This window comes from Pundamilia nyererei, unplaced genomic scaffold (assembly GCF_000239375.1).
Source record: "Pundamilia nyererei isolate P.nyererei 1_Seehausen unplaced genomic scaffold, PunNye1.0 scaffold00031, whole genome shotgun sequence".
Lineage (NCBI taxonomy): Eukaryota > Metazoa > Chordata > Actinopteri > Cichliformes > Cichlidae > Pundamilia > Pundamilia nyererei.
Window position 1 is genome coordinate 35,319 of NW_005187432.1, and position 12,411 is coordinate 47,729.

The 12,411-nt window shown below is 39.5% G+C and overlaps 1 protein-coding gene across 1 annotated transcript in view; it reads right to left on the reverse strand.

Moving 5' to 3' along the window:
* Positions 1–12,411, reverse strand: part of svilb (supervillin b) — a 41,311-nt gene that overhangs the window by 3,433 nt on the left and 25,467 nt on the right. The window contains exons 19-36 of the mRNA XM_013909770.1: positions 12,051–12,131; positions 11,713–11,890; positions 11,448–11,623; positions 10,984–11,139; positions 9,731–9,867; positions 8,588–8,735; positions 8,349–8,494; positions 6,554–6,729; positions 6,212–6,359; positions 5,618–5,897; positions 5,247–5,398; positions 4,868–4,973; positions 4,461–4,668; positions 4,244–4,377; positions 2,941–3,096; positions 1,757–1,900; positions 1,499–1,620; positions 973–1,128 (exon numbers count right to left, since the gene is read on the reverse strand). Of these exons, the coding sequence (XP_013765224.1) occupies positions 973–1,128; positions 1,499–1,620; positions 1,757–1,900; positions 2,941–3,096; positions 4,244–4,377; positions 4,461–4,668; positions 4,868–4,973; positions 5,247–5,398; positions 5,618–5,897; positions 6,212–6,359; positions 6,554–6,729; positions 8,349–8,494; positions 8,588–8,735; positions 9,731–9,867; positions 10,984–11,139; positions 11,448–11,623; positions 11,713–11,890; positions 12,051–12,131 (2,804 nt within the window). The remainder of the gene's footprint in view (positions 1–972; positions 1,129–1,498; positions 1,621–1,756; positions 1,901–2,940; positions 3,097–4,243; positions 4,378–4,460; positions 4,669–4,867; positions 4,974–5,246; positions 5,399–5,617; positions 5,898–6,211; positions 6,360–6,553; positions 6,730–8,348; positions 8,495–8,587; positions 8,736–9,730; positions 9,868–10,983; positions 11,140–11,447; positions 11,624–11,712; positions 11,891–12,050; positions 12,132–12,411) is intronic.

Genomic DNA, 12,411 nt, shown 5'->3' on the forward strand with positions numbered 1-12,411 from the left:
GATGTACCTGCTACATAACTGCTCAAATCACTGATGTGAATCACTGAGGTTATTTTTGCTTCACCTTGATCTGATTGTGCCAATGAAAAAAACAGAAAGAGAAAATATGCACCAGATAAAATTGGCTGAGATCTATTTCAGAATTGTCTGTTTGTGCATCTTTGCAGCACTTCCAGTGTTGCTGCTGTTTTGTCTTTGCTTTCTGGAAGCTTCATTCTGTAAGTATATCTGAATGTATGCTTCTCAAAATGATGGAAGAGGACAAAGACAAAAAAGAGGCAAAACTGGAGAGATTAGCAGGTGATTTTGCTGGTGTGGCTCCTTTCAATTGTCTGTCTGTGGCCTCACATTCAGGCTTTTTGCACTGAAAGTCCTCTAACAGAGGCCTCAGGACTTTACACCTGAACTGTGCACTGCCACTCTCATCCTGGGGACGATCCTCCAGTTTAGCCTCCAGGTTACAGACCGAAACTCAAAACTTGTAAGACAGGACAGATTGACAAAGAAGTTGTCTGCTGTCTATGTAAGTCTGAGGCTGATGGTGAAATTGCAAATGCACACTTGTAAACGGCCAGGGAACTTCCAGGGAACAAACCAAACAGATACAGTTTTTGCTTTTTATAGGTACAGTCAGGCAACATTTTCCTGTTTGCCACAGTGTTAAAATGTCATCAGCTACATTTTCCTTCTCATCAATAAAAGATAACCAAGTGAAAATGTCACTTCAGAAAAAATGCCTCACTGTGTCAAAAAGCTGCTACTATAGATATTACACTTCTACTTTAATTAGGTCACAGGTAAGTCATGTGACTAATCTGATTTCAACTGAGCTGTCATTGCAATCAGATTTAAAAGTTATAAAAAAAAATCTGGTAAAAGGAAAGAAACATGCTGAATTTTTTTTTTTGACTAAAACGCTGCCAACAAAAACTTCAAAGCAAAAGTAACATAGTTTTTCTTCACTTTACTGACCTCAAAGTCCTGGTCAGACAGGTAGAGCTCCAGGCAGAGTGGGTCAACTCCCTCTGGCAGCGGCCGGGCCTGCAGCTGAGCCAGAGGGAAGGTGTTCTGACAGAGCCGGGCCAACACGTCCTCCACCAGGATGATCTGGTTACACACCTCCGCCTCCTGCAGCCACAACAGAGCATGCACAGGCTCCTTTGTAGTAATTGTGAGAAACCGCTTTGTATCAGTGAGGAAGGAAAAATATAGCATAATCTAAATGTTAATCACATTTTCCACTTTGGATGAGGGCATATAAAAAGGAAGAAAGGAAGTTTTATTAAATTTTTTATTTTTTTTTTTATTTGGGACGGAAAAAGATGTTTTAAAAGAAGGATGAAGGGAGTCAGAATAGCTTGTTTCGGACATGAAACTGACCTGAGGGGGTGCAAGGCTGAGTATAAACTAAATATGAATTACTTTGAACATGAATAAGGAAAGCCATTGCAGTGAAGTCCAAGAGAAAAAGTATAGGATAACAATATGTCTTGCTCACTTTCTCTGTAATCTCAGCCACATCCTCTCTGTGCTCCCAGCTGGGAAACATGTTGGTGAAGGTGAGCGGCTCCAGGCCGGCGTGGATCAGGTATGACTTCTGAGGCTTCTTCTCATTCCTCTCTGCAGGAGAAAATCAGCACAAGGTTCTCATTAAATCACACATTAACCTTTTCCTAATGTTTTTCTTTTCTGCTTTTAAAGTTTCTGGAAAAAAAAATCCTCAGAACTATTATAAATAGTTGGATGTTTGCCTCACGTTTGCAGTACTGCAGCACAGTCTCCATCGCGCACTTCCTGTCTGCATCCCAGCGGATATGAGCAGAGCCAGTCCTCTCGCTGTCCTGAGGCCACCAGCCCTGCCACAGGTAAACCTCATGGAAGTTATCCACCAGGAACAAAGCTGTGCCAGAGACATAAGATACAGTAAGAAATATGCGGTGTAATCTGCATACTGTATGTTCTGGATTTGTAGTTACGCATCTACATTTTAAAATGTTTTTCCCCCCCAAATGATCCTTTAAGTCTGTGCGAGCATCAGTGTGAGGATAAAAAAGACAATGAGATTTGAAAGTGTGTCTTTCATTTTGCAAAAAATCAGTTCCTAAATAACATCTCTTCATCTTGTTTTTGCAAGGATGTGAGAAAGAGATGATGGGATGAAGCTATTTTTATATCCTCACTCTCTCTGGCACAATCTTGGACAGATACAACTGATCTCATTCTAAAACACTGACGTGTTCTAAAGGTTCAGGTTGTAGAAATGTACATAGGTGTATATTTTACTCAAATGACACAAGATTAAACTAAATGAAAAGAAAAACAACCTTTGAGCTGAGATGATGAATATGAATACTCTTGCACATTAGAGCTCCCACAGTACAGTTTATGCATGTATTTTGTCCACAAATAATTCAACATAATTAAAATAAAACTGTTTTCATAACAGCTCAGCTGCTCATTTTATTCCCCAGCAGTCAATAAAAACATTGGTCTTCATTCACAAACAGTGTGTTCTCACAAATCTGTTCTTAACTGTGCAGATGAACAAATGACGCACAAACCCTGAATCGTCCAAAAAATGAACAGTAATGAATTGTGGAAATGAATAAAGAATTACATAAATGCACATACATCAGACAGATATGCTTCACCACTTTTTCTACCTCTAGAAAGGTTCCCTATATCCAATCACTGGATACTTTATTAGGTATACTCAGCTAGTAGTGGGTTAAACAAGACGCTGAAAACATTCAGAGATTTTGGTCCATATTGATAATGACAGCATCACACAGTTGCTATAGATTTTAAATGAGGTGGATGGCATGTCTATCTAAAACACTCCTGTTTCCTCACTCGAAGCTTATGGAGCAAGGATGGATGGAAGCCTTAACTAGAAGAATATAAATCCCCACCCGCCAAACGTTTGTGTTTCAGTCTCACCAGGTTGAGGTGCATTGTACAGATCTTCCTGCAGGAAAGGCAGCGAGCTGACCAGGTCTGGAGCTCTGGACGGGTGGAAAAACTCATTTGCTACAAAATCTCCAGATGTGCTGCTCAGCTGGAAGAGCCGTGGGGTGAAATTGAATTTTCCTGGATCTGACAAACAACAAGATACATCATCCTTCTTCGGATGATGACCAGTGTAGGTGTGGAGAGCTTTAGACTACACCTCATGATTTAATATTTTGTTAAACATTGAAAAAAAAAAATCAAACCTGTTATTTCTGATTTCATTTATATATTTTTGATAAACAATTGTTGTTATTGTTAATTCCTAAAAAAAATAAAAATACTGCAGTTTGTGAAATACTCTAAAATCTTATATTGTAGAGTAAAGAGCATTAGGTCTTTACATTAAAACAGTCATTCCCAAATTCAAGAATCCTGTGACCTCTTTAAAAACCAAAAATTCCCATGAAGCCCACCCAATCTTAAATCTTCAATTCAAAACACAAGAGAAAGTGATGTATTTCTTTGAATGTTTTAATACTAAAAAACAAGAAACACAAGCTGTTGACTATGAACTGCTAATGCTACCCAGTCATATGCATAGTCACACTGAGCTCATGTGTTATGACTAATGTGTAACCCACCTGGCACTGGGACACAAAATTCAATGCATAAGCATAAAATTTAGGTCAGAGTAATATTTGCAATAACACAAACTAACTGTCTTTTATTACTAGTTTTGATTCACTTTTTATATAAACGAATATAAATATGTAACTGTACATACTTGTGAGCAATTTCAAACTGAGTTTCTGTTATTACTGTGGACCACCTGCAACACCGGGCCCACAATTTGGGAATCACTGCCCTACAGTAAAAATCACATTGAGGCTTGAGTTGGTTATAAATAAAATAAAATTGAACTAAATTGTTATTAAGCCATCATAAGGGCTTTTAAAAAGGTTAAAATTTGACCTACAGATAATATATTCATGCACTTTATTGTGCAATGCACAAGAATGCAAAAGAGCAATTTTACTGTGTGGTAGTATAAGCAAGTATGCTGTATGAATTTTATTGTATGTATTGAATTCATAATGTGAGCTAAACAAGATATTTTTAACTTTACTAGAAATGATATCAGTTATAATTACAGTTACTGCTGCAGCAGTGTGGCAATGGTAGTATAAGTGATGCTAGGAAACAACAATGGTGTTATAACAATGCATTGTTAAGCAAATTTCAGACAAGCTGAGTCTATGGTGTCAACATATAAAAACGCTGTTTCCTGTACCTTGAAGCATGCAGTCATAGGCTTTCCTGTCTTTTCTCCCCAGAGCCTCCCAGAAGCCTGGAGGCTCCACCCCCTCATCACACTCATGGATGGTCACTTTGCTGCTGCTGTGGAGACCTGCTTCCAGAGGACATCTGAAAGCAGCAAAGAGAGAAATGATATTTAATTCTCAGATGAGAGTGTAAAATGAGGAAACACTGTCTTTATAAACACTCACTGCTCCTTTATCTTAAGAGCGGCCGTGTTTCCAACACTGCGGGTGTGCAGCTGCGTTTTGCAGCCGTGCCACAGGTAGATGATGGCCTTGTTGATGTTGAGCAGGATCATGGAGGCTCTAGAGCGAAGGCTGCTGCAGTGACAAGCCACCTCCAGCAGGTGGCCCTCCACCGGCACTTCACCACGCACACAGTAAAGACGCCACTCACCTGATTAGAGCAGGTAAGCGTGAGTGACAGGAAGTTTTTATCCTTAATCCTTAATCAGCAATCCAACATAAATCATATTATAACAACAACAATTTATTTTCTTTATTTAATACCAATATTAAATAATAAAAAATAATATAATATAATAACAATATATAAAGGTAAATAGAATAAAAAACGGAAAAGTCCAAATATTTACTCTGAGTGTTCTCCTCCTCCTCCTCCCTTTTGCCTGCATGGACGATCATTCCTCCATTGAAGCACTGCAGGAAACATGCCGGCTCCTTTCCTTGCTGCACCTGCATCTGTAACACACAGTGGTCAAATTACTCTGTTAAAGTCAAGATTACAAATGTATGCACTGTCCATCTTTCTGTACATGTGTACATGTGCGCGTCATAAAGAGAACATTGCACAAAACTTTCATTCTTAGCCATCTTAATGCCGTCGTAATCTCCTGTGATGAACGATTCAATGGAAGCGGGCTAGTGTGTTACTTCAGTAGCATTTCATAACATCAGCCTTCACCGCAGAGCTGATAATATGTTTTTAAACACTGACTGCCTTGTCTCTTGTACCTGTGCCCCTCTCTCCTCATCCAGCTCCACCGTCATCAGTGCTGACGTCCCCTTCTCGCTGACAGTGGAGTGTCGCCCCTGCCAGAAGAAGTAGCAGCATTTCTCCTTCCCGGGCCCACTGCTCCTTGCCTCTGGGTTCTGCCTGCGACCAACTAGGGCCAAAATACAGAAACAGACAACAAAAGGATCAATAAACCACTCTAAAACTACTCTTTTCACTACACAACAAAAAACGTTTACGTCTTTTTGAGTGAGGTGGTGTTGTAATGAATTATCAGAGCTCACCTACCTGTTTGTGTGCCATAAAGCACACAAATGCAAAATGTCAAGTAAATCATTTTTACCATGTCAGAATATGACTAGAGACCAACCTGAGGTGCTGACCATGTACTTCCACTTGACCACATATGCGTCCCCCTCGTGGAACTGGCCTATGCTCTGGCGTGGCAGACGGCTGTAATCAAACTCCAGGATGTGCCAAACGTCCACAGAAACTGTGACGATCTGCTGAGTCCTCATGGAGTCCTCTGATTCCACTCGACCGTGGCCACGCCCGACATTCACCCCATCCAAAATCATGGAAACTGATGACTGCAGGACAGGCAGCATTAGGGTGGCATCGTAAGGCCGGCACTCTCGCCTTGGAGCCTCCTGGGAGAAAGATTGCAGATAGGATTAGAATCAAATGAAATGTTAAGATGTGATAGTGAAAACTGAGCCAACAGGCAAAATAAGGCACTTTGACACACTAATGCTTCATACAGCATCTAACCAAAGGCATATCTGCTCTAATTCCTGGTCCCAGTGTGTAATAAACTGTTCCTGACAAAATGAACTAAGCCTGACTGAGACAGCCCAACAAATAAACAGATGGGGAGATAAAGTCGATATATGAGGCTTCTCTGATGTGGATAATCTGTGGAATAAAGCTATTTATCCTCATACAACAAGAGCCTAATTTGCACCTTCTGCTCAGGTACAAGCTCGCAGCCTTCCTTTGGCGTTGGGGACTTTACTTCAGTCCAATCCACGAACTTCTCTTTGAATAAGATTGTCTCATTGTGCTCTGTCAGCCTGCCGAATATTGCCCAGTCAGGACGGCCCTGGCCCTTCCTGTGGAGAAGAGCGTGGTTAAAAAAAAAAAAAAGAGTAAAAGGACGTTAAACTTCATGAAATCAAAAGCCTTTTAAAAACTAAGAAATAAAGTTGATCATTTTTAATAAAGTTGATCATTTAAAACACTATGCATTTTTGTTGTTCGATTGAGGCCAGAAGTAAAAATGTGAAGCAGGCATGTGTATTCTCACCTGGGTATGAGTTTGTTGCAGCCTCCGGGGTCCAGAGGGTTCACGTCACAGCACGTGTAGTCAAACATCCCGTTCCACAGGTGTTTAGCCAGCTGGAAGGCCACCTTCCTTTGGGCCAGAGTCACCTCTTTACCGTGCCACACATACACCTCACTGCCAAAATCAAACACCAAAACCTGCAGCACAGAAAGCACAACAACCACAGACACCCAGTTAGCACTGCTTCAAACTTAATAAACCCCTTTTAAGTTACATATGGAGAAAATCATCTATATTATATGCAATAACACATGTAGTGTTGTTATATAAATCCCAGAAATAAGAAGTAAAATACAAAAAACTCAAAAAACAATCACTGCAAACATGTTTTAACCTCTGTGTACTGTGGTGAGCTATATATAACTCACCACAGTAAATTTTACTAAAGCTTAAAGTTTGCATTTTGAGGAGCACGACTGCTTTGACTGACAGTCACTGAACTGGATTTCTCATATGAATTTGCAGCTTTATTCCCTTTTTTAAGCATTTTAATGGACAAATCTAGCAGATTATATGGTCTGCTGTTTGCTATAGACCAAGAACATCAAACTTATCTTATATCGAGGGCCCTATACAGCCCACTTTGAACTTAACCAGAACAGTGAAACTCTTCTTTCTGTCAATGTAAAGATGTTTAACTACACATTTAATCCCTGAGATCTGTTAATATGAGAAGTGCAATATCAACAGTATTACTCGATTGTTCTATGTGATAAAGAAATGCTGTCGTATTAAATGTATGTCAACAAAATAAATAAATTAATATGTAAAATTATGGGAAAAGTTCTGGTAGCTTATTGACCAGATTATCCTGTAATTATAATGCAGAAAAATTTGTAAATTCATAGAATGATTTGTTTAACTGTGGACCTAGTCTAAAAAAAAAAAAAAAAAAAAAAAAAAATTTCCAAGAAAAAAAAACCCTTTTCTGCAATTTAATTGTTTATTTTTTACATAATTACTCTGGCGCAGTATGAATAGATGTGGTGGAAGTATTTATCAGTAGAATAATATGTTAACTATGCTGAAAATACAATTAAAAGTCTAATAAAATGATTGTCTCCTTCACATTTCCCAAAGTTGCCCAGTGAGCTGGATTAGAGTCTTTGACATTATGTTTGACACTCTTGCAAGAGACAATCCAAGAAGTGTGTGCATCACTTTAGTGACTGAAACTCTTGCCCCTTTGTATGTTACTTAGTGCAAATTTGCAGGTGTCTGTGCAATATACAGTGGATGCATGCAGCTTGCCAACTAAGTGTAAGCTGATAGCTTGACGGTCTCCAAAAATAGTCCTTTCTAGCTCCAGAAAGTTAGCATAGGTTCAGTCCCTGTAAATTCAGGACAGTGAATCTCCAGCTTCTTTTTATTTTGCATCTCATATAAAGTTTGCATCAGAAATTCTTTCTCTGATCCACCACCACCACCTTCTAGACTCCAGAGAGTCCATTCATTATCTTTGACCTTCATCTACAGGTCTGCTTCTCATTTTTTTAGAAGAAACTTTGATTTCTTCCATGTAATATTTCTCTTCTGTAATACAGTGGTTTGCATTCTCGTGTGGCACATGTGACAGAAATGCTGAAAAGTGTCCCATTCACATGCAAACCAAAAATAAAGCTAAACTACACCAGTGATGAAATCCTATTTCCTCTCCGTTCATGAAATCTTTCCAAGTTCAGAAAGCGGAAACGTGAAATTCTGCTGAAAATTTAAAAGCAGCTATCAAAATTATAATGAGGCTTTTATAGATCACCTCCTTGGATGTCAGGAGGGAGCTGCGTGGGACCTTCCCCCACTCATCATCATCAGGAACCAGCTTATCATCCTGCAGTCTGAAAATACAGTTGGTTTCCACGATGGCATTCTCAAACTGCTCGTCCTCCTCTGCTGGACCCGCCGCTACAATTAAACATAGTAACCGAAAATGTTAAGATATTATCAACGCAAGTGTGTGCAGTGGTTCAAACGCACAGACAAAAGCTTATGTCTTACACTGATATGCCATCTGTCCACCGAGGACTGACCAGAACTCCTGAGTATCTGGACTCTGTGGGTTCACCCCTTCTTCGATGGTCTGCACCTGGTTCCCCCTGCAGCCCATGTCCTTATTTGTCTGGATGAACGTGGCCAAATCGTTTGCCTGCATTCACAAAAGAAAAAGAATCATCTTATCAGCTATTAAATATGATAGATTTCAGTTTCATGGGCTAGATTCTGTTTTAATCTGCATGCATAGACGTAAACATGGAGGCCAATGAAGTGTAAGCAGATGACAAAGAGGAAACTTTTTAATCCTGTGTGTGGATGTGGAATCTGAGCCTGGAGCGGTGTGGATGTTACATGAATGGTTTCCCTGAGAGAGTTTTCCAAACTTTTAGGATGTGGAGGCTCACTTAACCACTACTGTCAGCATCTCTTAACTTAACAAGGCTCTAGTAGAGAGACACAACGCTCAGCTCGCTCATCTCCCCGAGACAGAGTTGAGTTATCTTGGTGACGACTGGAGTGGTGTAAATTTTGGGTTACTGTTCAAACTAAGGTCAAATTAAGTGAAGAAAATCAGACCTGTATCTAACTTAGTAACACATACAGAAGCTGTGTCAATGATGATAAAAAAAAAGACTAGACATGTGATTTGCTGTTTAAACTGACAAGAATAAAGTAGATCTGAGTCGCATATAAAGAAAAATAAAGAGTAAATGTAGCCATATCCTCACCATGATGTTGATGTAGACAACAAATAAATTTAGCTTCTTAATTAATCCATTAATACCCCTCAGAAGTAAGAGGTGAAACTTCATAAGAATGTCAAATATTAAAGTCAACAACAAAAAAAGTCATACTAAAGAGATTTGGCCGACTGTTTCTTGGCTCTTCATGCATAAAATCACAATAAAGTGTGTAAAGATCACAGAGGAGGAAAACAAATGTTTATTAAAAACTGTCTAGACAGACGTCCTTTGGGAAAATGGAGAGGCTGAAAACGTGTTTGATGAGGAGCACAGATGGGCATATGTGCCAGTTGGTGTGTGCGCAGAGAATGAAAGTTAAATAATCAATGAATCTTTTTTTTTTTCCAAACACCAGTATGGCTACTGTAGCTCTGACCACACCAGACAGAGTGGTAACACTCACCTTCGCCTTCTCAATAACGTTTGAGAACTCTCCCATCCAAACAAAGCAGTGCTCTGGAGTGACCAACAGGAAACAATCCCCGCTGTTCAGAGACGACGCTCTGGGCTCCACTAGTCTGGTCTGAACATGACGACGACCTGCAAGAAATATGAAGCCACTTTAATTCATTTTCTCCGTAGATTTATCATAGATGTTCTGCTTGAGGCAAAACTTTGGGTATTTTACAAGGACAGATGGAAACGACAATTTGTGTGACCCTTGTTTTCTTATTGGTGGATTATCACAGGAGCAAAAGCCTGACTACACGTTGAAATGACCAAATCAACATATGAAAAACAGACTTATTATTCACAGATAGCTCTGTTGATGTATCATCATTAAAATGCAGATTACAGCCTTTAAAAAAGCTTCTGTTTTGTATACAGCAATTTCCCCTTTTGTTTGTTGCTGTACATACAAAACTCAATATTTTATAATAATAGTATTATTTATTTATTATTCGGGGCATGACCACTTTTGACTTTCTTGAGGCTACCAACCTAGGCGCCTAGAGCAAGATGTCTGCTTCACCTCAATCACTTCATGTTTAAATCACTGAACTGAATACTGTGAAACATTAAAATTAGGGGTGTGGTTGCCACAGCAGGTGGTGGTGCTGACACAGCTGAGAGCTATCTGCTAATTTAACCCTCTCAGTGCCTTTTGAAGCCTTATTAATACCATTACATTCAATTGCTGAAATTGCAGAGTTTTCAAGGAAAGTCTAGGATTTATTAGCAGATCCCATGTTTGTGACACGCAGGTACACAGTTTATGGATGCAGTTTATGATGCAACAATATGACTTTCATATAGAACACTAACTGCAGTATGAACCTAAACATTAACAGCCAGTTTCTGAAAACTAAAGGTAGTTTTGGCTGCTCATTTTTCTCCAAGGAGAGGGCTTCCCATATTTGATATGGCACAGCTGTTACACCAGATTCGTCTCTCCCATTTATTCAGATTTGGGATCAGCACAAGGCTGGGTTTGTGTCTCCTCCTGATCTTAAACTAGGTAAAGCAAATGTGTTAACCCCTACCCCACGGTGCCACTAGACCTAGTTTTAGACTAAATGAAGAATGAATGAAGCTCTCATTTAAAAGGTTCTAGTCCAAGATTATGTTTATTTCATGTCTGGGAGCTGGAAATGACACAGCATTAAACAATGGTAGACAGGTTAAGACAAACACACGATATAAGCGAGTTTTCACCTTTGATCTGCATCAGCATGATGTTCTTGTACGGCACAGCGCTGTTGTTAGACATCTGCTCTGAGATGTTGACGCTGCGCAGACTCACATTGCTGAAGTTTTCTTTACTGGCCAGACCTGCCAGAGCAGCCTCGGAGTATTCTGAGGTTTTATTCACTGAAATGAGAAAATACACACTTTATAAAAACAATAAAGGCCTACTGGAATAAAAATTAATAAATAACTAACATAACTGCTTCATTAAACATTAAAGTAATAAAATCCCTGCAGAAAAAAACGTCTATATAAATGGGTCACGCTAATTTGCAGAGGTTAAAAATCGATGTAGTTTTGTTGGCTCCAAACAACAATAACGTTTCCATTTTTGCTGTTGTTGCTTTTTTTTATTACACACCAACAATAACAGAGGGGCTCTATTAAGTCTTCTGTTCTACAAACTCCTAAACACAGAGTAATGTTCTTACTCGTCTTCTCGGATTTCATTCTCTTGCTTTCCAACTGTGCCACGTTAAGTCTCTGCTCTGTGTACTCATGTCGGATGTCCTCTCGAGCTGCCAGCATCTTCAGAGGGTTTTTAGATGACTGAACGTTTCTAGAAGGACGAACTGAGCGCTTGTGCTGCACCATGGCTGAAGTCAGCCTAGTCAGGAAGAAAAAATGAGTATGAGTACAATGGAAAATAATTACCAAGAGGCCGATGATGTATAATTAGAAGCTTTTTTTTCTTACTTGGGAGCCTGGGAGCCAAATATGCTGTCAAAATCCTCGCTGATGTCAATCCTGGTGGGCATGCGTGGAAATTCAGCGACACGCCTGTAAAACTTGGAGAAGATCTCATCATCCAGCTTCATCACTTCCTTCACGGCCTTCTCAGTCACTGTTATAGTGGTTTCCTGCAAACCTGCCACTGAAAAAAAACCAGTTTAAAATAATAAGGATGCAATCTATACAGATTCTTTGAAGGTAACACTGCAGAGTGTTGATATTTTTGGGGGATTGGCACTAAAAATGCTTTTAAAATGAAATATATTCCTAAGCTGAGTCAAAGTCACTGCGGATGTACTTACCTTTGCTATTCAAGCGCCCCAAGAAGCTTTCCAACTTGTCAAGCTTCTTATCTGACTCCATGTCCGGCCTCGCCTCAATTTCTGGAAGACATAATTCAAGTTTTAAAACAACAGCTGTGATTAAGATTGAGGTGCTCTCATTACGTTCGTTTCTATCCCTGTATTTTTCTGGACTGCTTTTACATTATTCACAGTTCAAAATGACCCTTATTTATCATATACTGGGCCTTGGCATAGTCTCTTAGTTCTTCCTCTGTTTTCAAGCTGTTTTAGTGTCTCTCCCTTTAAGCCAACGCTCTTCTGCTATTTGCATACAAAAATTGTGAACAGTAGGTAGGTGAGGCTGTTGTGTTCACAGGAT